Source organism: Cygnus olor, chromosome 2 (assembly GCF_009769625.2).
Source record: "Cygnus olor isolate bCygOlo1 chromosome 2, bCygOlo1.pri.v2, whole genome shotgun sequence".
Taxonomy (NCBI): Eukaryota; Metazoa; Chordata; class Aves; order Anseriformes; family Anatidae; genus Cygnus; species Cygnus olor.
The window spans coordinates 6,046,205-6,073,667 of NC_049170.1; the positions used below are offsets into that span (position 1 = coordinate 6,046,205).

The following is a 27,463-nucleotide window of genomic DNA, read 5'->3' on the forward strand; positions in this document are numbered from 1 at the left end:
CTAAAGCCTTTTATTCTGTACAACTGTGAAACATCATTTATCCTTCTGGCATTGCAGACTCCTCTGTCAATCTTTACTGAAACTGCAGTTTTGGGATGGTTAGGGGGGAAAAAAAAGTTACAACCTTGGCTGATTTCAAACAGAATTATTGGGAGCAATTACAATGTATACAACAGGACAGCAAGCCAACAAGAAAAAAAGTCTTGAAAGGAAGCACAGACCTTCGCTATTAATAAATACAAGTCAGGACAATTCATCAATAAAAGTTACAGTTCTGTTTAACCATTTAATTCACAAACACCACTAAAATGTGCAGATAGCACAACTGCGTTGGACTGAGCATACACAGAACTAGGCCTTAAAAACTGAAACTGACTCTTTCAAAGGATGGATAAAAGGCTAGCTTAGTTCTGAACCACATCTTTTGTTTAAACAATGAGCTTGTTTAGCTAAGGTTAAGAGTGCAGAAGGTAATGATTTGATTATTTTTCAAATAAAATACAATGAAAAATATTTCATTTTTTGTTTAACCAATATAATCCCAGTAATATAATCTATTGGGACCTTCTTTAGGCCTCAACCTAAATCTTGATAGCAAGACACAGGACGGGCAAGAGCATATGTCTCCTGAAGAAACTCAAATATTATACTGCCCTTGGAAGGCACTTGTGCTTCTGCTTCAGAAAGTCATTTTTATATAATTTCTTTATGAGGATTTGTAATTTCTTCTGGCTACAAATGGTTTTCTGGGACAGTCCCACATTTTCCCACCAAAAGCTGAAATGCCTTTCCCTCCCTCCCCCCAATAAGTTAAACTCTATAAAAGACTACTATGAGTCTACAACAGCCACAGATTTTCAGAAATAGCAGTGAAAAAAAAAAGATTTGCATACATCTACAACAAAAGAACTGCATATAAAACTTTTGAAAAAAAGAGTAAGTATTTTTATATCACGAGTATGAAATCTGCTGTGAATTTTCTGAAGTTTGACATCAAACACATGAAGTTATTTTCAGAATGGTCTGAAGTTTTAACAAATTGTCACATAGTTTTGGAGCAAAGTTACCAAAAGTTAGACTACTGTGTCCTTAAAACACATTGCAGGAACTAGTTATATATATATTTAAAAAAAAATCTCTTTAGGTTGCTGCAAAGCATGTTCACTATTATGATGCACAGCATCATTGGACTGACCCTGCTACAATATTTATCTAGTGTTCTTATTCTGCATGTCAATAGCTCTCTAAAGCAACGCTTGAATCACAGTATTAACACAAGTCTAATATAATCCCTTCAATTTCAATTAAATGGCCCGATTCTTTCACGTATGCAATACCTATCGTCTGTTCCTTTTCTTTTCCAAATGTCTTTAAGTGATAGAAATGTTTTAGTAACCTGTGAGAGATCACTGTAGGTACTTTATGAACGGAATGTATTAAAATACCTGGTGTGCAGTTCTGAGTTATATTGCGAACACAGCTACTAATATGGCCAAAATGGTTTCATATCAAGCATGAGCCAATGAGAATATAATGTTCTGGAAAAAAAAAAACAAAACAAAAGCAAAAAGGAGGAAGCAAAAGTCTGCACTGGATTATCATCCATTCTCTGTACACCTCACACAATACGAACCACTCAGGGACTTCCCATCTCATTGGCTGAGACTAGGACAGACTTTAGTTTAAATCATATAGACTTTTTTCCTCTATATTACAGATCTATTAGTCACTTCAATTAAATGTATACTTTCCGTCCATACTGAGTCATTAGAAGTCTCATCTACCTTAGGGGTTCAGTGGGCTTCTATAGTACTACTCTTGGAACCAGCACAGTATGGTCAAGTAAATGAGCAACCATTTGCATCCACCACTCCCCTCACGTTGATTTCTGGCGATAATGAAGCGTCAGGTCACCGCCACTCTTCCAAATGAAGTGCTTTACAGTTCGAAGGTCCATATTCGGATCCAAAACCTAAATAGAAAGAATTCATCTTTTATTCCACAAATTGTGTGTTTTAATCCACAATCTGCTACACCGTCAGAAATTCAAGGATAAAACACACTGGCTGGGCAAAAACACTCCTATTGGTGAATGGAATCAAAGATCAACCATGCAAAGGCTCAGATTTTTCAACTACTGAGTAAATCTCTTGCATTACAGAAAGGTTTTACCAACATAATTTCATTAACGACCACCTCCTCAATATTTAACCTTCATGCAAGCAGCTGACAGGAACAATTCCTTGATTAAAATTTTGAACTGGATGATTTTCAGAGCTCATATTGAGAACACTGCCAATCATTACCTTTATATATTGTTTTTTATTCAAGTCTGCTTATACATGTCAATGCTCACCACGCCTTGCACTCAGTGAGTGTATTCCACAAACAACTGCATTAGAAATAGGTGGTGTAGCCTCTGGTAGAGTTACAGAGTCCAGAGTCACTATTCAGCCCTCCTACACCACTGAAAAAGTAAACCCATCCCAGAAACAGCGAAGTTTGGTCTCACTTTCTGCAACTGCAGCTTTGTGGCTTTTTTTTTCCCAGTTATTATACTTACTAAGCAATCCATGATTTTGGACAAGTTTTAAACACTGCTAGAAATGTATAATTAGAAAAATTAAGAAAGTGGTATAAAAGTTCAAAAAATTAACACTTTATTTATTTAACCTGACTTGTACGCAGAGAGGTACAATGACGACTTCCTTCATGACTATTCGGACTGCAAAAAAGTATAGAAGAGAGAAGTCCAAATAGGAGGACTCATCTGTTCAGTATAAAGTTTGAAGTATTATTCAAATAAATATAATATACATATATATACACACCACAGAGAACTGTGCTATCGGACTAAGAGCTACTTAAGAACCCTATGGAATAGTGTTAAGTACAGTTGTTGAGCATGAGTAAGTGATCTTATAAAGGTTGGTTTTATTCACAGGCTAAAATGCTTGGGTAACTTACCTGGTCCTGGCACAGAAGTTCAATTTTCTCCTCTGCTAGCACAGCAATGTCCTCCTCTTTTTCTTGTTCTCCTGCTTTTTCATTATTGGAAGAGCTGGTTGTCTGAGACTCATTATCCAAGTTTATGATTTTCTCATAGACGTGTTCCATCACTTTTCTCACCTGAAGCATATCACTTGCCGACAGTCGGTCTCTATGTAAATTAAGCAAAAGTTGGTAGAATAATCTTGAGTAAACTATTTCTTATTTGCACAATACCCTACCTGTAGCAAACTATGCAAGTACACAAGATAATTTAATGTTACTCCTACTACAATATGAAGAGTTTATCAGGATCATCCAGAATACCATGATGTAACAACTGAAGATTCCAAAGATTCACCCAGAGGAACTCAGAAAAGCCATAAGATATTCAAAAGACTGAATTAAAACCAAACTTTAGATGAAGAGCATTGTACACAACCTTCGTTCTTTCAATAGACAAGGGATTAACAAGAAGATGAAAAGGATATGGAACAATAAAAGAGGTAAAATACACTACGCTGTTCTCCTTACTACACAGCAAAAGGGAATTTTGAAGCAACAAGCAGCAGTTTTTCCACAAAGCACACAAAGTCTATGGAACTGCTCTTTCACAAATTGTCTCTGATGTATAGAATTCATCAAGACTTAAAGAGGACCTGGACATTTATGAACAATACCCAGAATTGTTGCAAATAAACAGTAGGCATACTGTCCACAACACTGACTTCATATTTGAGGATCTGCACTGATTTCTAACCTACACAGTCCCCAGTTGCAGCTAATGTGATGGACAGACTATCTCGCATTCCCTGTCAGGTTTTGTACCTTCTCCTTTCAAAAATCTATTATTCATCACTCTTACAAAGAGGAAACATAACTGAATATAAAACTGTGGTTCTGGACATTGTAACAATCAGTAAGTTCCTCTGCTTTCTGATGAAATACCACAAACACCACAAAAAGACACCAAGTTAAATTACAGTGTTTGGTTTTTGGAGACTTCTTAGCATCAACTTAAGCAACTGTCAGTTGAAACCGAAACAACCCTTATTTTCTTTCAAATATTCTGATACAACTGAATGCTTCAGAGCATTGGTGATTAAATGACTGGAAACATTTTTCTACAAGTTCATCAACCACAGTAAGATTCTATTTAAACTTTTTTTGAGCTTCCATTTTTTTTTCCCCACTTTTGAGAGTCAAATATGCATTATTACTTACTTTTTTAGAGTTTTTGCCCCTGAAGATGAATGAGGTTGGAGGTAGAAGGGAATCTTATTGAATTTGGGCATATTTTTCTAGAAGGAAGCAATTTGAAAAGTGTTAAATTTAGGATGAACTATTATCAGCTCCTATTTGTACCAGCTGGTATGTAAAGTACATTCAGATCCTAATTATCAAAACCCAAGAGAGTCTTAATAAACATAACCACCACAGACAACTTCCAAATTACTCATGCTCCCGAGATGCTCCAGTTTAGATGATATACGTACTATATCTAGCTTTTGAATATGAATTATTGTTCATTTCAGAGGAAATTAGATAGCATGAAATGACTGCAGCAATATGAAAACTACTTTCTGTTCCTGAGCTCCACACTTGAAAAGGATACCAACTACGCACAGTGCTGTGAGTTCCTTCTCTAAGCTTTCTGTCAAAAGGACATGAACAAAAAATCTGAACTGGACATATCAAAAAATAACATGTTTCAAAGGTTCTTAAATATAGTCCTTCAGACCATTTATTTTAAAATGCAATATGTAAAGAACAGAGCAAAAAAATTAAAATATCACTTCAGATTGAGTTCAGATAAAAATTTTGTAATTGACCTTAAAGCAAACAAACAAATCAACAACAACAAAAATATCAAAATCTATACATGGGATACTTACATCCACAGTGATGTCAATTACCCATTGTGGCACGGTTTCATTAAGAAGCATAGACTCAGTTTCACCACCTGAATCCCGACATAATAACCTAAGACACAGAAAAGCTTTATGAATGAAAGAGTTAAGCTTTAGGAAAAGAGTAATTGTAATGTGCATTAAAAAAAAGTCTCAAAGCCATAACACCATGTAACTTACAACTACCATACAACTTTTAATGCTGTAAAACCTACCCCACACCTTGTTGATGTCCACCAACATACATGAGTTAGAACAATGCAAGAACTATCATTAACAGCTGCTTATTTTCTCTGCCAAGGGCATGTCTTGAATGTACAGTACAGAATGGATACAAGTATTATATTTTGACAACATTTCTGCTTGCACAAAGGAAATGTTTGGCCACTTAATTTACACTTTTGAGTCTCTATACCTGAACAAAGTGCGTCCTCCAGCCTCACCAAAAATAACTGGTGTATGTGGTGGCACTTGAAAATATCCATTTCCTTTCTGGACTCTGTTCTCCTGCTCACCATTCACTGCTGGAAAAAAAAAAAAGTCAACAGTAAGACTGCATTAGGCATTAAAATTGGGTATGCATAGACCAGGTGTCTTTTCTACCCACAGCTAATGAATTTAATAAATGAAACAAAATCACAAGCTTCATAAAAGCAAGAAAATCCCCATTTCCAACACGCAGCAAGTATATCTAAACAAACTCTAGAAAGTGATGAAATTTTCCCCTACACTGACAGTACAGAACGCAAAGATGAAAGAAAAGCTTTGCCTTTCTACCTGGATTTGCCAAATGTCAAAATAGCGTACTAGTAAAGCTCAAACACATACTTTCTTGAAGTTATTGTATTCTAAATTCATTTTTTAGATAGTTTTACCAGTATGGTCTTCAAACAATGAAGAACCTGATTCTACATCCATGCAAGATTCAAAAAAAAAAACCACCCCCCAAAACCAGCATTATTTAGTCATTTTTGAAGAGCACTGTTTTTTGTCATTCAGGTGTCTTGAAACACAAGATAGAAGTATTTAGATTTATTCCTTCCACTTGAGAAAAATCAACTCGACTGCATTTCAGCATGTAATTACCGCATTTGAACATTATGTCGAATTCAAGCAACATAAAAAAAATTAAATGGCTCAGGCTCATGAGAGGAATAAATACTTAGCATTCTTACAAGCAGAATGTAGTGAAAGAAATATCAAAAAAATCATCAAAGAACTCAAAAAAGAAACTCTATTACATATTAGGACAGATGAATATAATACTCAAACTAGAAGCAAGAGAAAAATTCTATAGTTTGAAAGATTTCTTCCCAACAGTTCTGTTAACAACAGATAACAATAATACATGAAGTTCTCATCTCCTTTTTTACTTTTGAAAAGGAAAATGAAGACTCCGATTCTGTAGTGAATGTTCTGAACATTCCACTAATTCACAACTATTCGCAGAAATAAGTAGAGTAGTGTAAGTGTCCCAATAATACAAAAGCCTGAGAATTACACTTCTCTCTGACTCTCAAGCTGTGAACTGCCAACACACAAAAGTATCAGAATCAGCAACATTATCCAGAAAAGTCTGCCAAGTGCTGTCACCCTGCTCAGAGATCACTTCTGAAAGAAAAAAGTACGTAACTCTTGGCATAATCTTTGTCACAAAATGGCAAGATATTGCTGAACTTACAGTTTTCTTAATTGCATTATCTACAGAAAGTAATTTCTTAATTGCCATTCAAAGAAAAGACTTTTAGTCAACTCTGACCTGGGTTGAACATATTTCAAAATAATTCACAAATGTAGGACTTCTACAGTCCCTCTCATTCTGCTAAACTCAGCCACTATCTTGCATTTTACTTGCCTGATTAGACTTCGCATTATTACCTAAAAGACCACTCTTTTTTTTTATAGACTTACCCCATGACTGTAACATTCATTGAATGCATTTTTTTCCAAAAACTATTTCTTTTATATTATATTGCTCATAATGCCTGAAAGCAAATTGGCGTTATGTCAAGAGAGTACTGACTAATGTTGAATAAATGAATCATTGCTCTTTGCTCTCATTATCTAGATTGCTTCTTTTCCAAGTTGAGCCTTGCTTTTGCCACTAATTGTTTTTCATCACGGCATCATGTTTCTGTAACTTCAGAACCTTACTTTTGTTTTCTTAAGATTAGAATTCTTAATATATTTGCTGACACTTAGACGAGAATAAACTACTCAGCATGTTTTGGTGAAAAACAACTTTAAAAGCAGTAAACACCATTAAAAGCTACAATTCATATACAGACAACTGTAAGATAGCAAATCAAGCTGTATCTGTTAAATAAACAGACAAAAATATATGAATAAATCCTGAAAAAGGAAAACATTAAAAATACTAACCATGATTTATTTCATTTTCTTCTTCATCCATTGGGTTGATGTGTGTTCTAGGCCAATACTCCAGAAGTGCTTGTAGTAGAAGCCCTCCAAGGTTTACTGTCAAGACACAGTTAGGAAAAACTTCAGTTATATAAGATGTTATGACACCAGTGTTTTTTACATTTCATAGAATCACAGAATCGTTAAGGTTGGAAGAGACCTCCAAGCTCATCTGGGTCCAACCATCCCCCTACCACCAATGTCACCACTAAACCATGTCCCTAAGCACCACGTCCAACCTCTCCTTGAACACCCCCAGGGACGGTGATGCCACCATCTCCCTGGGCAACCCGTCCCAATGCTTGACTGCTCCTTCTGAGAAGGAATGTCTCCTCATTTCCTACCTGAACCTCCCCTGGTGCAACTTGAGGCTGTTCCCTCTAGTCCTATCACTAGTTACCTGTGAAAAGAGGCCGACCCTATTTGATCCACAGACAAGAACTTTCCCAAAAGTTTGAGTAGTTCTGTTCCCCCAAAAAAACTATTTATAGGAACAGATATCACAAACTCAAAACTGGATGCTACAGTCTTTCAGAAAAAGCTGATTTTTCAAAAAGACTAAAGTTTCTGAAATGCTACTGCTGGATCACTCACATGCTATAGCATTCTCTAGTTTCAGTAATAGCTCTAAGTTGAGAAATATTACTTTTTCCCTTTGCTTTCTGGAGGCCTAAAACCAAGTTAAATAGAAAAAATTGAACAATTGAAATATTTCAGAAAAAAATAACATTTTTATTGGAGAATTCTCTGCAGAATTTAGTCTAAAGAAAACATACCTAAAAACCAACCAACAACTTATCTCACACTGGAATATTTTGTAACAAATACTGGAATTCATTCTGCTTTTTTGTTTCTATAAAGCACTAATACTAGTAAAAACGTACATTTTGGATCAGAACCATCTGGACTGCTAAATCCAGCATCCTTTGCTGAAACCCAGGCCGCAAAGCAGTCACTTTCATCCAAAGTAATTGTCAGCATCTGTTGGAAGACCACCATCAGCAAGAAGAACACAGTAATTGTTTTGTATAAAAAAAGTCTACAAATTTACTGAAGGAACAGCTGAGAATACAAAGCTAAAAATTAATTTATAACTCATATTGGAGCATTTAAACTGATAATAACACAACAAAAAAAAAGTTATAGAGGACTGTTAAGGACTAAGGTAAAATTTGCTGATTTGCTTCAAAGTAAATCAAACCCATCAGATAAACTGTTCTTCAAACAGCGAACTAACAGCATACAAAATTATATTAATTATGACAGCAGAGCAATAGACTTAGGAGTTGTAGCTCACCCCTGTTTTCAAGTCTACTGAGAACCAGTTTGGCACATACACCATTTTAAATCTCTTCTTAATTTCTTCTTCAAAATCTACTTTCCCAAGGTCTTCAACTTTACATGCCTGTACACCAAAACAAACACAGAAGTTTTTAAGTTGTGTTGAGTTACATAAACCCTTAAAAACTTTTACTTAACTTTCACATACACTCAACATGATTACGACAATTATGATTTCTCCATAATAATGTAGTGTAGAAATACACAAGTTAAAGTTTCAAATTTTTCTCCATAAATTGAAAAATAGTTCATGTGGAATGTGATGATTTTTTTCTGAGGTAATGGCATCAAGCCAATAGAGAAGGATAAAAAAAGAAAATGTTACAGGAAGACTGGAGGATGTAGTGAGAAGTAACAAACTCCCACTTTTCTTCCAGTTTCCTGAATAGAGAGTCGCAGATTTAGAATGCAGTGAATCCTAAACAGAAGACACCACCTTCATTTGCTGAATACCCCATCTCTACAGTGAGTATGTATGCAGATATGTCTAAGAGATGCTTCTGAAAACCCTACCAACAAAAGCAGAAAATAATTGAATGATTAACATTAGAATCTAACTTTGCTACTAATACTGTTCTCAAACATATAACAACTGTAAATGAAAATTAAGAAAAGCTATTCACTTTTCCACAAGTTTTCTAGAACATTTTTAGCACAGATCTACATTCACTAACCTCATTCCCTTCTTTTTCATTTCAGTCAGCGAGAACTCAGTAAGATAGCTGAGTGTGCTTTATTATTAAATCTTGTTTGGAGCACACAGGGTTTTGCAAGAGAAGAAACCGCTGACCATCTCACTGATCTGAGGCTCCAGTCCTCTTTGCACTGCCTTTCCTCTCCTCTGACCAATCGTTGGGTGTAAGGAGATAAAGACAACTAGGGACAGACATCACATCTCTCTCATCCCACAGAAGCAAGTGGCATTAGGGAAGAGTCATGCTTTCTCCTGCTAGCTTTCTGTCCAGTCCTGCACTCCTGCCTGCTATCTAGCCAACAGTGGAAGTGGTAAATTCAAGCTCCCAGAATAATCCACTGACTACTAATCAGCACAGTCTCTTGGGATCTATGGATTCATAGCAGACTTAGGACCTGAAGCACAGGTTTCCTTTTTACAGGAAAAGTGTTCTTATACTACTACATACAGCATTGGGCAGACATGTCCAAGGCCCTCTTTGAGCCCTCTTCAAAAGAAAATCCAATCAAAACATACATTACTGAATTAGGTGACTATTTTCAGGACAGAATTCAAGGGTCTGACTTTGAAGTGAATGAAGATGTTACTACCCAACCTCACATGACACAAAGATGCTCCTAAGATGCAGAAAAGCTCACAAATGCTGCCTCCCATTAAAAAAAAAAGAAAGAAAAAAAAGGCAACCATACGAAAATTATTTTTTCTACCACAGCAATCTCCCACACTAAAAAAAAATAAGTATTTTTTTTCAAAAAACACGAAGTATTTATTCATCCGACAGCAGATGTTTAATCCAGAATTATGTACTTACCTTTAGCACATCCCAGTATGCCACGTTATTATTTGTGTCTTTGGTTAATATGTGTCTCTTGTCATTAAGAATGTGGCATTGAATAATACTAGCACCCCCTATCAAAGAAACAAGAATTAAGGTCACTACAGTAGTTGTTTCTTTAAATAATTTTACATTAAATTAAACCGTATAACACAACATATGTGACTGTTCTTTGGTTTCACTATTTTATATAAGCATCACCAATGTGTAAACTATTTTAATCATAACTAACTTTACATAAATGTTAATCACATTGTCTTTCTATTTCTTGTGGTTTTGACTGAGGTAAAGTTAATTTTCTTCATACAGGCTCATATGATGCTGTGTTTTGGATTTTTGATGAAAACAGTGGTGATAACCCACTGAAGTTTTTAGTTGTTGAAGAGCAGTTGCAGAACACTGCAGAGAGAGTCATTGCAGAGCAGTCCTTACACAGAGTTGAGGTCTTTTCAGAAATCATGTACCAAAAAATTGTGCCAGTCTTAAAGATCTATCATTTCTGCTAACGATACCGGATTTTATAAGCATTCTAGAAAACCGCTGTTTACCTTTTATAACTTGATCAGGCTGTGTGCATAGTGGTGGTATAGGATTGGTACAATCATTATCATAGTCTCCAGATGCCCTAAAATTGTGAATTCCCTTCAAAGTCTAAAGAAAGAAATAAAATAATGACACATTCATAATAGTCTAAAAACTTTGCTCGTATCTGACTAACAACTGCCAGTTCATGCCGCTATTTAGATGTTAATCATCTATTGCAGGATAAGATACTTTATTCATGAAAGCAGCATAAATAGATAGCACAAAGTAATTCAAAGCTTGACGTCTTTTGGTCAACTTGAGTATTAACATTTCATTATTTTTAAAGAAAACTTACAGATCATGGCAAGTCACAATTCAATTGCAAGCAACAGACCAACAGATCCCAAACCAAGACTGCAAATTCCACAACTACTTTACTGAATTAATAGCGTAAAATATATCACTTACCCATTTATTCACAGAAGATTTAGTTGTTGCAACCCAAAGTGCTGGAGGAGGATCAGCTGATCTATCAAGTTCCATCTAAATAACGAAACCATAGATGCTTTCAGCCATGCTTAACTTAATTTTACTCTGTGTGCACATACAGCTTATATACTGGCTTTCCTTGTGAATATATTCTGTTGGCTTAGAATATAAGCAATATATATCTACACACACACACTGCTTATATACTGGTTTCTACTTCAATCACACACTTTTTACACATACATGTTCCAATGTCATGTCATCTAGAGTTACAGACGACAAAATGTTTCCAATCTGCACTCTCTTCAAAAGCAGTCTTCTCAAAAGACTCAGATTTGAGCACGCAGTTTTCTCCAGTTAAGATAAAATTCTGTTTCAGTATTCAAAAAATCCCTTGATCAATCTTCCTACTGGTTCCCATGATTATGCACAATATTCTAATACAGTCCTGTCCATATAAAGTACTTCTAAGAAACATCCATTTTTATCTAAAGCCTTGACAATGCTGTCTTTGTTTCTTAAAACTGTACTAAAGCCTAGTAAAAACAACTTCTCACGTTTGAAGTATATTCAATTTCAGGAATATCTGAATTTATTTATTTTAGGTAGCAGCTAGGCATTTCTTCAGACAATTAAGTTTTATATGTAATTTAGGAGACAAAGTCAATGTATTGGAGATGTGATATGCTAAACACTTGTTACTCAGGTAAGAATGTGCAATACACATTCTGTTAACAATATATACCTGAAGCCACTGTTTCATTACACAACATGCAATATAATTGCATGTTTTACTAAATTCATTGTCCACGCTACTGATTTAAAGCCTTTCTAGCAGAGAAAATTTCAAGTTGTTCCTCAAATGTGTATTAAATATTTGAAATATAGTTTGAAGTTAATCTGTGAGACTTCAAACTGTTGCAAAAAAGAAAATCTAACACATGCATCAGAGGACACAGCTAAAGATTTATACCAGGCCTAATATTCTATTTCCTAACACAAACGTTTGATGATTTAACTTTTCTTTTTTTTAAACCACAACTTCCATCAAAATATTCTCTTTAGAAGAACTTGTTTGCTTTGTGACAGAAAGAATACTAGGAACGTTTAAAAATCTATAGGTTTTTCATATAATCCAAAATTCCAAGATTTCCAATTCTAGCCAACAATTAGAAATGGTTACACGTTCTGGAGGGTGGACTAGTCAGTCTCGAGAAGAGAACGCTCAGGGAGGATCTCAATGTGTATAAATACCTCAAGAGAGAGCACAAAGAGAACAGAGCCAGGCTCTCCTCGGTGATGCCCAGTGCCATGACAAGCGGCAATGGGCAGAAACTGAAAAACAGGAGATTTCCTCTGAACATCAGGATTTATTTATTTATTTTTTTACTGTGGGGGTGACCAAGCACCGGAACAGGTTGCCCAGGGAGGTTGTGGAGTCTCCCTCCTTGGAGATTTCAAAAGCTGTCTGGAATTGGACGCAGGCAACTGGCTCTACGTGGTCCTGCTTGAGCAGGGGGGGGTTGGACAAGATGATCTCCCAGAGGTGCCTTCTAAGCTCAACCAGTCTGTGATTCTGTGAAGCAAAATCAGTTACCTTAAGAACTGGTGCCTTTTCTTCACAGATAAGCACACGAATATCAGGATTTCGTAAATCTGTACAATAAATCTTCCTGTCTCTTCCTCCTGAATAAACATGAGTGAAGGCTTCATTGACCTGCAGAGCCCAAACACCTTCATCATGGACTCGATATGTGGCTATACATCTCTGCTGCCCAAGGGACCACAGACGGATAGTCCCATCGGAACTGCCTGAAAGACACTGAGCAACAATCATTGTACTTAAATCAAGCAAGTATTTTAAGTATGTTTTTTCTCTTCCATAAAGATCTTTTATAACTCTTACTTTTTTTTTTTTTTCTCCAGTAAGACAATGCTAAATGAAGACTGGCAGTTAACAACTCTAGTCACAATTTCCAGACATGTTGTATCAACCACCACCCCATACCTAGATGGACCTCATCCACTGACAACCCTTAATCACTCAATATCTTTAAAATTCTAGTTAGGCTATCTCCTGTAGCCTACGAAATAAAATAGTTACCGTACTGAAAAAGCTAATGACATTTCTGTGTTCTGTTAAATGCCTTTGCCTCAAATAAAAGCACATACCTGGGTGCCATCTCTGTTCAACAACAAAGCTTTCACATTGTCCGTGTGCCCTTTGAGTTTCATTAGTTTAGCACAAGTTCTTGGATCCCACACCCTTAGAACCTGCATAGACACAGGATAACTGCATTAACATTCTTTTCACTGCGTTTTTTCACACTTTTTCATTGCATTTCCTCTACAGAAAATTACGTCTTTCTGAACAAACTGACCCTTATTCTCAACATGCACACATCCATCACCAAAAGCATATTTCATTAGAACAGGATATACATGACTAGATCTTATGCACCTCTAATAATCAGATGGGATTTTCTTCCCTTGTTTGTAAGTGCATTTGTTCTGGCTTTTTCTGTCATCTTTTTGAGACATTAAGGAATGGAAATGACTGGAAGCAAGATAGTGTGATGTGGGGAAAGAAGAAAAAGATTCTGAGAATCCTCTCAGATGCTTGGCTGGTATTTTCATTTTCATATTGACTTGGAAATAAAATTCTCTCAAGATCAGATTAGGAAAAAAATTATTAGGGAGAACTTCAGAGTATTTTATCTTTCAATAAAACAAAAAGTATGGTCTCTCTCTTGCAAACACTTTACTTCATTATCCCATTTCATTTCCCACCACTGCAAGTTGCTGTACCATTTCCTTCTTACATGTGGCACATGCTTCAGTTTGCATAATCATCTGAGTATAATCATCTAATATGCCCCCAAAATCAGAGCTCTTATGGTGAAATGTAATGATCCCTGATATAGAGAGGTCTAAAGTCAGATGATGTATTAAAGCTATGGAGATAACTTACACATTTTTATACTGGGGCAGGTATTTGTATCCTACACTTCAACTTTTGCTTAGAAAACAACAAAAAGTGTCTACCTTCACTATTTAAAACACAAAAGCTCCAACAGATGTGAAACTCAAAATGAATAAAGTTGTCTCTTTTCTTTACATTAAAACATGAACGGATGTAGAACATGCCTTAATAGATTTTTGCTTACCTTTTCAGTGGACCCTGATACAATAACTGTTCCCATCTGATTCATTGCAAGGCTGTAGATAGAGTCTTTGTTCCCACTCAGGGAAGAAGCTATTTCAAAATAAAAAGTTAACATTTTCAATTTTATTGCTGTCATTTAAAAACATATTCAGTCAAAAATGCTACCTTTTCAGACCCAAATGCAATTTGACCTATGAAAATACCGCCACCCTACCCCACATATGGGGATCCTTCAAAAAAAGGAAAGACTGCCGACAGCATAATCCTATGAAAGCACCACCGTGATTATTGATCTAATGTTATATAAAAACAAAGTAACCCCTCAGATTAATGGTCACTACAATCCTGGTGTCTTTTTGGCACAACAATTCAGTGCAGGGTGCTATTGCTGTTTCCAACTACTTCATTAGAGAATGGTACTTCTAAGTGATCTCATAATAACTTAGTGTTTGGATTAATGTACAGAAATTTTTCCAAGCCAAACAACAGTAAAAGTCTACATTATAAATTAAAGACTGTTTAGTGGAGATGCATTAGTAAACTTTCACTGTAGCGCTGAATCATGTTACTTGGGCACGGATGCTACCTTTTTGTTTAGGAAAACCCTATGGAAACTCTTTAGCATCACAACTACCTGTAAAGGACTGCAGTAATCATCAGAGCTCACAAATTCTGTACCATCGAGCATAGCCTAGTTTTGGACAGATTAAAGTATCAACCCTCAACTGAGACAAGCACGGTCAAAGCAAATGAAAATCTACTCAGAGAGCAGCATGAGGCATTTCAGCAAGCTTCAAAGATTCAAAACCGTATCACTGGTATGCCAAAAAGCCTACAACAGCACCAAACTATACCATCAGCAAAAACGTGAAATTTTATATAGTAATTTATGCACGTCATGGAAGTAAGTTTTTAACACGCTATTTGCGACCTGTATCATAAACATTTTGTCAGGGAAAGAATTGTGCAGCTTTACTTCAGGGTTCTCTTAACCGTTACCTATAGCTATCTAAATGCAAACTTTCAAATGAAATCTATTATATGTGGTCAAAATAGGTAATAGTCTTCAATTGTTCCCAGAGAATAACTGAACGTAAAAAGCAGCACTAAAAACCTTCGAAGGTTAGCACACTGTCCAACAACCATACAATTTATAAGAGGCTTTAAATCTGCCTCTAGAGAGTTATCACAGGCAGGAGAACATCAGGAACAGAAGAAAGAATCTGAAGTGCTCAAAAACAAAATCTATGTGGGACAAAAAGCAATGCTTGATTCCTCCCTGTTCTGGAAAGAACTACCTCTCAAAAGCAAAATCTCTCCCTCTTATTTAAATTATGGTTATCCTGATTTGAGACACACTCTTTAAAATGAAGTTTCCTTTTAATGTTGGCTTGTGTACATTGCTTCCCTATAATCAGACAGGAAGTTAAACCACTAATACAATCTTCACTTAGACTTTGTGGAAATCACTTGTGTTTGAAAGGACTGAGGAAAACCAGTTTATCTAGGACATATACAGTGTTCTTCCCAACAGAAGCACTCTTAGTTGGCAGAGCTGTACTTATAGAGAAAAACCACCCCCCGCCTCCTTCTCTTCCCTCTCCCTAATGAAGCACTACTGCTCTAGCTCCAGAAATGCTAATTTATTTCTGCCATCTCAGAAGTAATGCCTCTACTTCGTTTTCATCTTGTGCTCAAAACAGCACTCCCTGTCTCCCAATTATGATTCACCTGGATCATTGGGGTTCTGTATCACTGTAGCAGTGTTTAAGAAACCCATTTTTTCCCCCCACAACCAAGTTTTCTTATTAACAGGCAAATAAATTCTTTCTTCATAAACTCCCTGTTCAACCAGAAGATAGAACGTTTTAAAGTTATCAGCTAAGTTTGGTGATAAAACACTTCTACTCTTAGTGATATCAGACTTCTGGGGAATAATACGTATATCTGTTTGGTTATGTGCAGTTATGTGTCATCCTACTACTACTTGGCAGTCCAAAATACCTCACTAGAAGTCCTCTCTCTCCTGAAGGCTGCACAGATGTGTCAGCGTAAGGCTATACCTGAATTAAGAGTCCTGTAGACAGAAAAAAATGCAAAACTGACAGTTCTGCCCACCAGATGCACCTTTCATTTTTAAAGCTAACAGACCCTGAAATATAACATTCCTTTCAGAAACAGATAAAACCATAATTCAAAAGAAAACCACACCAAAGCAATGAGATGCCTGCTTCTTATTTACATAATCACATACTTTTCCTGAAATTTCTTAATTTGCCTGTTGTGCCAATTCCAAATTTTAGCTTTGCAGACTTTTGTTTTTTCCTTTGAGTTATTCCTAACCTATGAATGAGTAGGCAAATGGTCTTATTTAGGGAATTTAAGTGTGGCAGTGTGGCAAGATAAGGGCTTTGCCAACACATGCAGCTGAAACTTGACTATTGTTCAAACATGTACCAAACATTAAACATAAAATGGAAGAGATCACTCACTTGGAACAGCATTTTTCCAAACAACCTACAGGCAGCAAAGCACATCATTGTCAAACTAGATCCCTTACCACAAAACAGAAATTCTGCAAGAGCCAATGCAAAGCAGGATGCTGACGACCCAGACTTGTGTTACTCATTCAAGCAATTTACTATAACTGAACTTCAAGATTGGTGCTATGCTTCCCAGAAGAGAAACTTAACCAGCTCTATGCTGACTATTCCAAAAAAGTGGTGTTGAAACTGCTCTCTGGGGAAAAAAATCTCATATTTTACTGCAATGTCTTTACTGGGACAGAGAAGAAGGATCAGAGCATTCTTAAAAGACGATGATGAAATTAAGGATTAACCCTGATGGAAAATCTACCAACATTTTCCCCTTGCCTTCTAATATGTAACTAGTGATTAGATCTCACTACTACACTATCCCTGCATATAACCAGTGCTTAGTATTACTTCAACACCACCCACAACTGCAGGAATTTATATCTAAATATATATAGTAACTTTATTTTTCTGACAGATGAATTTGATAAATTTATCAAGTTCTGCTTTAGGGGCTGTGCTGCATTTGTTGCAGCATCTAAACAAATACAAAATACATTACAGAAATTTTCCCTCAAGATATTTCTCAGTATTTTTTGTGTATATTATAATTTGTTTTAGTCAAGGAGCAAAAAGCTTGTCAAGCTAAAGCTCTATTAAGTTTCAATGAACAACAGCTCATTACATTTCAAGAAAATGTTCAAAGAGACCTGCCTTCTATTCTGAATACCATGACTGGTGGTTGCTCTAGATTTTCAGCTATTATAGAATGCAACAAATGGGCTGAGTACATACTAAAAAAAATCAAAGATTCCTGCACATTTTTTTTTTAACATACACACAGAAACTGGTATATATAGTCTTAAAATGACCACACAATTATGCTACTCAAAGTACATTGCGTTTGCCTCCCCTCCCTAGGTACCTACTTGTGACAGTGTTATTTGAGGCAGTCAGTGCTGTTAGAGTATTTACATCCCAGAGGAATATCTGTCTGTCCAGCCCAGCAGATGCTACCAGTTCTTTATCTTTTGCATATGCTAAGGCTTTCACATAATCCTACAACAAAGTATAATAACATGAGTCAACAATATTATTCATTTGAAGTCTATATCATAATATTTAAAAGACTGTCAGTAAAATAGAGTAGTTGCAGATAATGTTTTTCACCTTATGCGTCCTTAGTGTTGACATGCAAAATCCCTTATGTGCATTCCACACTTTAACAGTAGTATCTGAAGAAGCAGATATCACTAGATTGGAAAGAATAAAGAGTAAACTTCAAAGGCTTATTACGTTAGAAAATGTCTGCACTATTCTTTAATTTTCTTTTCAAATGATTTAATGAAAATTGAAATGTGTATATGGGATTCATTTAAACATGTGCTTATATTATTTTTAGTAAATTTACAATACATCACAGAAATTTTACATGCTAAGACAAGATGTAAAACCACAGAAGCAGTGGATAATAAAGTTTTATACATAACTTCTGAGTATTTAGTTTTTAAATATTTTAATACTTACATGTTTTACCATTGCAGCACAGTACAATATCATTTACCCAATCTGTGTGATGTTCCATAGAGGCTATATAAGGGTCTTGCTGGAAATTAAAAAAAAAAAAGTTCATAAGATCTCTTCATGAATGGAAAAGCTAACACAACTATCAGATCCTGCTGTGACATTTTCAACCTTCAAATGGACTGAAAGTTCCCTAACTGAAGTTGCTTGAAGTTACCGTTCCAGGTTTCGTTTTGTTCTTCAATGTAAGATACCAAAGTGGTTTTCAGTGGAATTCCTATACATTTTAGACTCTCAGTCCTACCTCATATATAATTTCACCTTAAAGTGTCTGGTTTTGTATCCTGTATGTACAGGAAAACTTATAACCAAAACAACAGGGCCTGCCAAGGTAGTTATTTCTGCATTTACGGGATCAGACTTGTTCTGTTGCAAAGAGAAACAGAACAACCAAAACACAATACAAGATCTCTCAAGATCTCTCCAAGTCATGAACTTTAGGAAGCTTTATTTTCTGCGTCTTTCACATGGAAGCCCTGATTTCCAGTAATCCATTCAGGTTTGTAACACTCACCTTTTGTTCAGTTGGACCCATAGGAGGGGACCAACCAACTGGAGAGCAGCTTGGCAGAAAAAAAAACTGTGAGTCCTTGTGGATACCTCTTTGAACATGAACATTGAAGTGTGTGACCTTCTGCAAAGACGGCTAATGGTGTCCTTGGCTGTAATAGCCGAGGTATCGCCAGCAGATGGAGGGAAGTAATCCTTCCCCTCTACTCAACACTGCTGAGGCCATCCCGAGAGCACTGTGTCCAGTTCGGGGCTCCCCAGTGCAAGAGAGACATGGACGTACTCAAGAGAGTCCATCAAAAGGCTACAAAGATGAGTAAGGAACATCCCACCTCTGAGGAAAGGCTGAGAGAGCCAGGAGTGTTTAGCATATGTTTAGTGTAACATTTTCGTAAGTTTTCTTTAGTTAGAAGATCAAATGCAATGGTGAAAGAAAGTGGAACCAATAGAATCTGATCAATGGTTCCTCTTCTTCTTCAAAGCAAAGATAACAATAAAGGGGAGGTGATGACTGAAGGTCATCTCAAAATAGAAGAATATACCAAACAATCCATTGAAAAGTTCATTCAAAATTAACATGATATGCGTAGTCCTAGTGATTGTTCTTCCGTCATCTTTATCACTGGAAATGACAACATTCTGTATTTATCTCAGCTCTAACTAGTTGTTTGGCCCACGCATTGGTTTGTAAAATCCCACATATTTTGTTACAATATGAGTAATGTCAAAATGACTGGCAATTAATTAAAAATACTGTTAAATATTGTTAATAAACAGTAACAGGTGTATACCTGTAGGCAGCTTACTAGCATGATAACTCAAAAAAAAAAAAAAGGGGGGGGAGATTTAAGACTGATAAATTCTCTTGGCTTACCTTGTGCTGGTTGACACTCCATATCCTTATAATAGAGTCTCGGCCTGCTGTGAAAAGTCTATTTAATGCTGGATCCAGCTGAAGTGCATTTACCCCATTTCGGTTATACTTCTCCACCTCATCTCTAATCACATAGGAGACCTAAAATACATTTACACAAATCTGATTATGGCATTAAGATATTGACGTGGCCACAAAATGCTACCATACAATTTCATTTTTGTAAGGTTCTCAGATAGAAAATATGAAGAGCTTTAAAAGCATTTAATGAGTCTGTCAGTTCAAGAGTTACCATCACTCTTGGTCATAGATACAGAGCCCAAAGGATTATTTAAGCATTTTAACTCAGAGAATGCTTAGTTCATTTCCCTGCTCTGCACAGATATGCTGGGTGATCCCAGAAAAACACAATGAGTTCATGTCTCATATTCTAAGCGGGTTTCATAGCTTCCAAAGCTGGGATGATGGTGGTTTCCTGACTCACAGGGGAGAGGATACAAGCACTGAGGATCACACAGCATTGAAAAACTGCAGGTACAAATCCTAGCTATCCCAGATATCACTATTAGTAGTATTAAGATACTTTAAGAAGGACAATATTTTGACATCTGGTTTTTGTTTTTTTGTTATTTTTTTAACTACCTCCTTTCTAATCTAATAAGCAGCATAAATATTTACTGTTCTTTCAACCAGAGAAATTATTCTTTCAGTTTCATTCTTTCTGCATTTCACAGCATTGAGTGCATAGGTAATTTCTTTGTTTTGTTTAGAAACACCAAATGGTGATTTGAGGAGACAAACTGCAAGGGCTACTGCACTCTCCACTATTACTGTGCAGTAAATGCAGTTATAAGGCATTGTAGACTCTTTAGAGCTCTCCCATTCACACTGTGCTGCCTCTCTTCTCATCACTTACACAGGATTTGCGTAGTGCTAGGAGGAAAGCCCTCACACTTGGAGAAAAGGAGGGGAAACCGCCATCTATGCTTCTTCCCAGATTATATAAAACAGTCACATCGGGGTAAAGTTATAAATTCGCCAGAATCCAACCTGCCAGCACCAAGAATCATTTGGATATATAGCTATCAGTGTTTTTGAAAACACTTTGAAGGAGTAGTCTTCAACCAGAGATCTGAAAGTAATTATTGGATCTAGAAGTCCAAAAACTGCATTATAGCAGTACGAAGAAAACATTTTCCAGATCGTTCTCAATTATGCAAAATAAAACCAAGAAAGTGAACAAAATTTTCAGTGGTCCACATCACTGAAGAAACATTGTACACCATCTCAGACTCTATACCACGAGGACTGACAGGTCCATTAGGTGAATGCGTCCTCAACTGAGTTCTGTTATCCCCAAGCAGCACGGGAAGAAACCTACTGTTTCTGACAACCATGCATTCAGTCCTATTCTCTGTGTGTTAGAAACAGCTGCCAACAGCTCTATTGATCAACTGGAGAATCAGAATTAGGGCCTTGTGAATCCTTGTGCTGCAATACGCTCCATCACTATTCCACAAGTCCATTTACTACACTTAATCTGTTGCGTCCTGATGCTCTTAAAAGCACTTCTGGCTCAGTCTTTGTTAGCCGCTCACAGTCCTTGCAGAGTCACAGCTCTTCCTCTCAATTTCAGATTGTCCTAACTTCGAACACTCTTGAATTATCCTACCCATTCCAGATTCATCCATAATATTCTTGCCATCCATGCTCAAGTCTCCACCTACACAGCTTTAGAGACATTACTGAGAGGACAGTCAAGCACAGCTAATAGAGTTATGGTGAAACACTTCAAATACTTGGAGTGTTTTTTAGTGATGTATAGAGCAAGATGTTTGTGTTACTCCTCACCTGGCCTTAATAATAGGACAGCTATGTTGTTAAAAGACCCACACAGTCTGCTTGAATAAAAGAATGTTAGGAACAAAGTCAAGGTCTAGCACCACACAAAACGTAAACCAAAGGGATGGCCATCAAATTCACACTACTTTCAAACTATTTAAATAAAGGCAATGAAAACGTTCAGTTAAAAACACTAAGCACAAGCAGATAAACGCAAATTAACGTTAGCTAGAAAGAACTAAGAACTTAAAGATCAGTAGATCAAATTTGATGTTCACTACTAAGGTGAAAATCTTTCTGAAATGCACTGACAGAGTCCAGAGCAGCAGAGGTCCTTCAGCTGTTGCTCCTCCAAACAGCTAGCAGGCCATTTTTTTGACAAATCCTCAGTTTTTGGATTTGTTCCTCTTCTGTCAATTATCTCCCAGATTTGTTATATTTTCAGGTATGAATCGAGAGTTCTCTCTTTATTCTGTTCATAAAGAAGACCGTCAAACTAGATCGGTCACCTGTATTGGGTTTACACAGCAAGGGCTTGGTAGCTGCAGGCTCAGTTCGGGAAGGACGGCATCCCATGGGAGGGACCCCACGTGGAGCAGGGGCAGAGAGGGACCGTGAGGGAGCGGCGGACATGAAGTGTCAGGGACTGACCGCAGCCCCTGGTCCCTGTGCTGCTCATGGGGGAGAAGGAGATGAGGGTGGTTTTAGTTTGCCTTTAGTTTCTCACTGCTCTAGTATGTTAGCAACAGGCAATAAATTACATTAATCTCCCTACTTTGAGTCTGTTTTGCCCGTGATGGTAATTGGTGGATGATCTCCCTGTCCTTATCCCAACCCTTGAGCTCTTTCCATTGTATTTTCTCCCCCTTTTCCTTCGAGGAGAGGAAATGAGAGCAGCTGTGGTGGAGTTCAGCTGCCCAGCAGAGTAAAACCACCATGTCACCCAAACTTTTTAAGGACCTTTTTGCTCATAATAGTGTTACTTTCTTAATCTTCACTAACAGTGAAGAATGCTCATACAGATTAGATGTAGTAAAATAATTTTCACTTCCATCGGTAATGGAGCTTGCATAACTATTAAACTGCCATCCAGATGATCTTGAAACTGGCTGTTGGGTTAACTGGGTGTTGTTTTTCTGCTGTTTTAGACATGACAGGAATACTGACAACAGTTTTCAACTACCAGCAGTAATGAAATACTCAACAGAATTTATTTAGTCTTTTTAATCACTTCCACATGCCAACAACACACACAGTATACACATTGCTCAACAAAAAATAACCTCACAAGACATTTGCACGCCTGAAGCATCCAAGCTTGTATTCAAATAGTTAATTACATAATAACAAAATATATAATAGAAAGGGACAAAATAAGGCTTCCATAAGATCTGCGGAAAGGGTGCTGAAATGGTTCTCAAAACAGGGAAAATGAAGCGGATCAATAAAAATGACAACGTGATTTAAAAGACCCGACAGTTGTTTAAGACTGGTGGACAGCAGGCAAGTTCAGTAAAACCTAGAGTTCACTAAGATGAACAGAGGAAGATCGCTGGTAATCCACACGGTTCTCCTTATAACCTTAGTTTTGAGAAGAAAGGTCTGCTTTTTTAAATTGAACTGCCACTGAATATGGAAATAGAACAACTATTAGTACATACAGTAACTATAAAATAAACATAAAGTAAATGTTCAAGCATATGTGCCCATGCACAAATATAAACGCAACAGGTTTCTGCTGTGGTAAAATTCAGCCCAACCCACAGGATACACAACTTTTCTGCCCCAGATGAGGTCCTGTGTTGTATCTGAAGAGGGCTGTGAAGGTCACCAGGAAGTTGTGGCCACCACCACCTGGCAAAGACTTCAAACAGAGCCGACTGAGAGCACATTACCGCCTGCTTCACTGCGCTGATTCACAAAGGCGGCTTCAAACCACAAAGATAAAGATTGTGATACAGATTTAGTTGTGTTACTGCCATGGTATTCCAGAAGGGGCAAGATGGGATATGAAATACTGTAATACTGACCAAGGCTTCTTACATTTATACTGCCATAGCATTTATAAACTGCCATAACGAATAACAAGCTTTCACTGTGGTAGACACTGAAAGAAAACATTACAAGGTGATGGACCCTCGTTATAAACTATTTATGGGATCCGGTATCCTAAATGGATCAGGAGTAGGCATTTCAATGACTACGAGCTCTAGAGATATAAACCAGTGTCAACAGATACATTTCAGGACACAAGGCCAAGTGAGGTTCTTAGAGGACCTGTGATTAATCTCCTTCATGCGTGAGTATATCAACTAATCTGAAATCTTGCTACCCCAGTTAAATTACGTGTTTTATAACAGATTTTCTTAATGGGTGGGTAACGTGTGCTTTTAAACATACCAGTACTCCATCACGGTGGAATAAGAAGCAAACAGGCAAGGTCTGATAGCATGTATTCCCTGAGTTTAAGCACAGGGAAAATTTCAGAGACAGATGCTAATGTGGACAATTAAAAAAATGGTATTTTTCTAAATCCCTGGAAGGATTCCACGACTATCATCAATTACATTAGAAAGTGAGAGAAAAAGCAGTCACCCACCAAGAAAAATACCTATTTCTTTAGCATCTTGGTAGAGCAGATGATATTCCTCAAAATAAGTTTTTAAAACTAAGAACATATTGATATTTGAATTTTCACCAGAGGTTCCAAGCCCTAGAATAGAAGTAATGTATTAAGAAGTTCATCTTATCCTTCTACTATGAATCAACCTACTGGTTATTCATTTGCTTAAGAATTAGATATAATATATACATATATATAATCTAATAAATTGTAGTATACAAAATCTGTGCATTTTAGTAAATTCTACCAAAGAAAAATCGGTATCGGAAATATTTAGAAATATTTTTTCTTTCACTACTTTCCACTGGCTGCCATGTAGTATTAGTGCATGGATATGACAAAATCAGTGCAGAAAGTCTTCTCTGTACAGGACTTAATAATAAAAATATTTAAAATTGAGCCAATAGTTTCATAACCAAGATACTGATCCAAGTCACATCCAAATTCATCTGTTGCGTCAAGGGGTTTTGAACACATGGGCAAATTCATCCTGGCCAGGCAGCAGGTTTGGGAGAGCAGTTACAAAGCAGCCCCTCACGGGCAGCTACTTTAAGCCACCTGCTGAAAAGCGGCTTCATCTTGAATTAATTCACAGCAACAGACCTGAAAGCTACAGCACACAGCCAACTGCTTCTCATACAGTGGTGGCTGCTGCTCCCACACCCCTGCACCCTCATTCCCTCCCGAACTAAGGCGACCTTACCACTGCAACCCCCATACATGCATAACCAAGCTTAAGCAGCACAAACAGCCTTCCACAGGCCATTTCCAACGCCCGACTTACATTTAAATAATTATACTTCTTACTTTTATTTATGCACGGAATTTATTTTGAGGCCTGAAACACCTAGTCTGATTAAACCCTTCTAAACATAAAATTACACGCAGAAGCATCCTAAACTGACGTTTTGGATGGTTCTGCTGACCAGTAGAACAGGTGCATCAAAGATAATAGTCCAGATTTCCATAAACTTTAACCAGGTCTCATGTCACGTAAGGAATCAGGTTCCTCCATGCCCGAGAGGTGTTTTTCTAAAAAGCGTCTTCCCCTAGCCTCATTGATTTGGAAGAAATCGCTCTCCCCGTCTCGCTTGATGTAGCAGCGCCCTGAACACTCAGCCATTGGGAAGCAAAATAAATTGTTAATGGTTTTAACTTTCCTTCAGCAGCTGATGGATACAAGAGCCACTTAGAAATCCACTACGTGGCCAAAATTCTCTATCTAACCGAGTAAGTGAAATAATATGAGTGCAATAAAATACTTAGCTTCTACTCAAGGCTTTAGTTACATTATGTGCATATGTAAAGTTATTCTCTGCTGACTTAGACTTAATATGCACTGCCTGAAGCCCAGATCAGCAGAGCAGTACGCGAAGTAAAAAGCATCAAGTAACACAATGACAGCAGAAAAGGGGACGTCATAAATCAGCACAGAAACACCCGTAAATACACATTTTTGAGCTAAACATTGTTTGGAAGAGGACTGTAGCAGTAAACACAGAAACAACGTACTCTTTGATATATGCTGCTCTCAGAGAAATAATATTTCATAAAGAAATAGGGCTACATCAAAGAAATAACTAGTTATCGTAAACCCCCCGCCTTAGGAAGTTCACCTGCAAGAACCTGTATATGGCACAGACAACGAGATCAATAAAAGGGACATTAAATTTTGGATTCTTTGTATTTTAAACAATGTCAGCGGGCTTTTTTTTTTTTTTTTGGAATACCAAGGGAATTTTTTATTCTTTATCTATCATCTGCTTTTCTTAACCACGAAAACCACTAAAAGCTAGAAAAGGTAACACTTTTTCTCTTTGAGACAAAACACAAATGATGCCTTCGACCACTGAACTGACCTCTGTTTGGAAGGATGCTATTTCAGGCTTAATCAACGTTTCTTTTGATTACAATGGATAGAAAGAGCTGAAACTTGCACTTGCCGTTAGAGGGAGGCAGCTTTACACATCGATAAAACCTTAAACCCTTCCCATACTGAGAAGTGTAAAACTATCTAAATCGCTGGTAGCATCCTAGACAACAAGGAAACTAAAGTTAAGGACCACAACAAACACATTTTCATGACTTTTACTGTTAAACAATGCTTACGGGGCAGCTGACAGGGGGCAGCTGAGCACCTCCCGCACCTGCCTCCCCACTCCGAAGCGGCCACGGGCCCCTCCCCAGCACCGAGCCTCCCCCTTCCCCTCGGCATTTCAGCAGGCACAAGGAGCCGACGTTTGCAGGGCAGAGCCCCCAGCCCCCTGCTCCTTTCCCCCTCCCCACCGAGCGCAGCCGAATCCACAGCCCCGGGGGGCCGCGCAGCCGCTGTCCTGCGGGCCGCCCCCACCCCGCAGCCCCTGCCCGGAGCCCTCCTGCGGCGGCCGGGCCGAGCCGAGCCGAGCCGAGCCGAGCCGAGCCGAGCAGTGCCGGGCCCACCCCGGCCGCCCCGTCCCGCCGCGGGGCCCCACCTGCACTTTCCGCCGCCCCGCCGTGTTCTGCCGGTGATGCGCCGCCATCTTGCATGTTGACACTCTGACGTCATTTCCGAGGAGGGCGAGCCGGACCGGAAGCCCCTTTTCTTTTTCCCTCCCCATCTCCCCGAGCCCGCGCGCGGAGGCAGGGCGGGGCGGGGCTTACGGCTGAGGCGTTGCTAGGGAGACCGGCGGGGGGCGGGGTCAGGGGAGGGGGTGGGGCCAGCGCTCTTTTGCGCCATTTTGTGCCCGCAGTGGGCAACGTCCTGCCCTTCGTAAAACCTTACGGTCACACAATCACACAGCCCTAGAATCGTACAGTTACAGAATCACGGAATCATTAAGGCAGGAAAAGCCCTCTAAGACCATCTGGTCCAACCATCCCCCTACCACCAATGTCACCACTAAACCATGTCCCTAAGCACCACGTCCAACCTCTCCTTGAACACACCCTAGGACGGTGACACCACCACCTCCCTAGGCAACCCATCCCAATGCCTGACTGCTCTTTCTGAGGATAAATGTCTTCTCATGTCCAACCTGAACCTCCCCTGATGCAACTTGAGGCCATTCCCTCTAGTCCTATCACTAGTTACCTGTGAGAAGAGGCCAACCCCCAGCTCCCCACACCTGCCTTTCAGGTAGCTGTAGAG

At 37.9% G+C, this 27,463-nt stretch overlaps 1 protein-coding gene across 2 annotated transcripts; it reads right to left on the reverse strand.

Moving 5' to 3' along the window:
* On the reverse strand, positions 1 to 26,925 carry WDR48 (WD repeat domain 48). Of its 2 annotated transcripts, none has more exons than XM_040547921.1 (19): positions 26,808 to 26,925; positions 19,872 to 20,012; positions 18,431 to 18,509; positions 18,074 to 18,156; positions 17,833 to 17,962; positions 14,371 to 14,459; positions 13,376 to 13,477; positions 12,801 to 13,025; positions 11,183 to 11,257; positions 10,738 to 10,840; positions 10,166 to 10,263; positions 8,617 to 8,724; positions 8,204 to 8,300; positions 7,281 to 7,376; positions 5,314 to 5,419; positions 4,884 to 4,971; positions 4,213 to 4,289; positions 2,968 to 3,160; positions 1 to 1,972 (listed from the first exon to the last, which is right to left on the reverse strand). In XM_040547921.1, the coding sequence occupies exons 1-19, from the start codon at positions 26,853 to 26,855 to the stop codon at positions 1,877 to 1,879; spliced, it is 2,034 nt and encodes a 677-aa protein (XP_040403855.1). In that variant the 5' UTR covers positions 26,856 to 26,925; the 3' UTR covers positions 1 to 1,876. The 2 variants fall into 2 exon arrangements, with proteins under 2 accessions (XP_040403855.1, XP_040403854.1); XM_040547920.1 differs by having other exon boundaries at positions 5,314 to 5,422.
* Between the last annotated feature and the right edge of the window lie 538 nt (positions 26,926 to 27,463).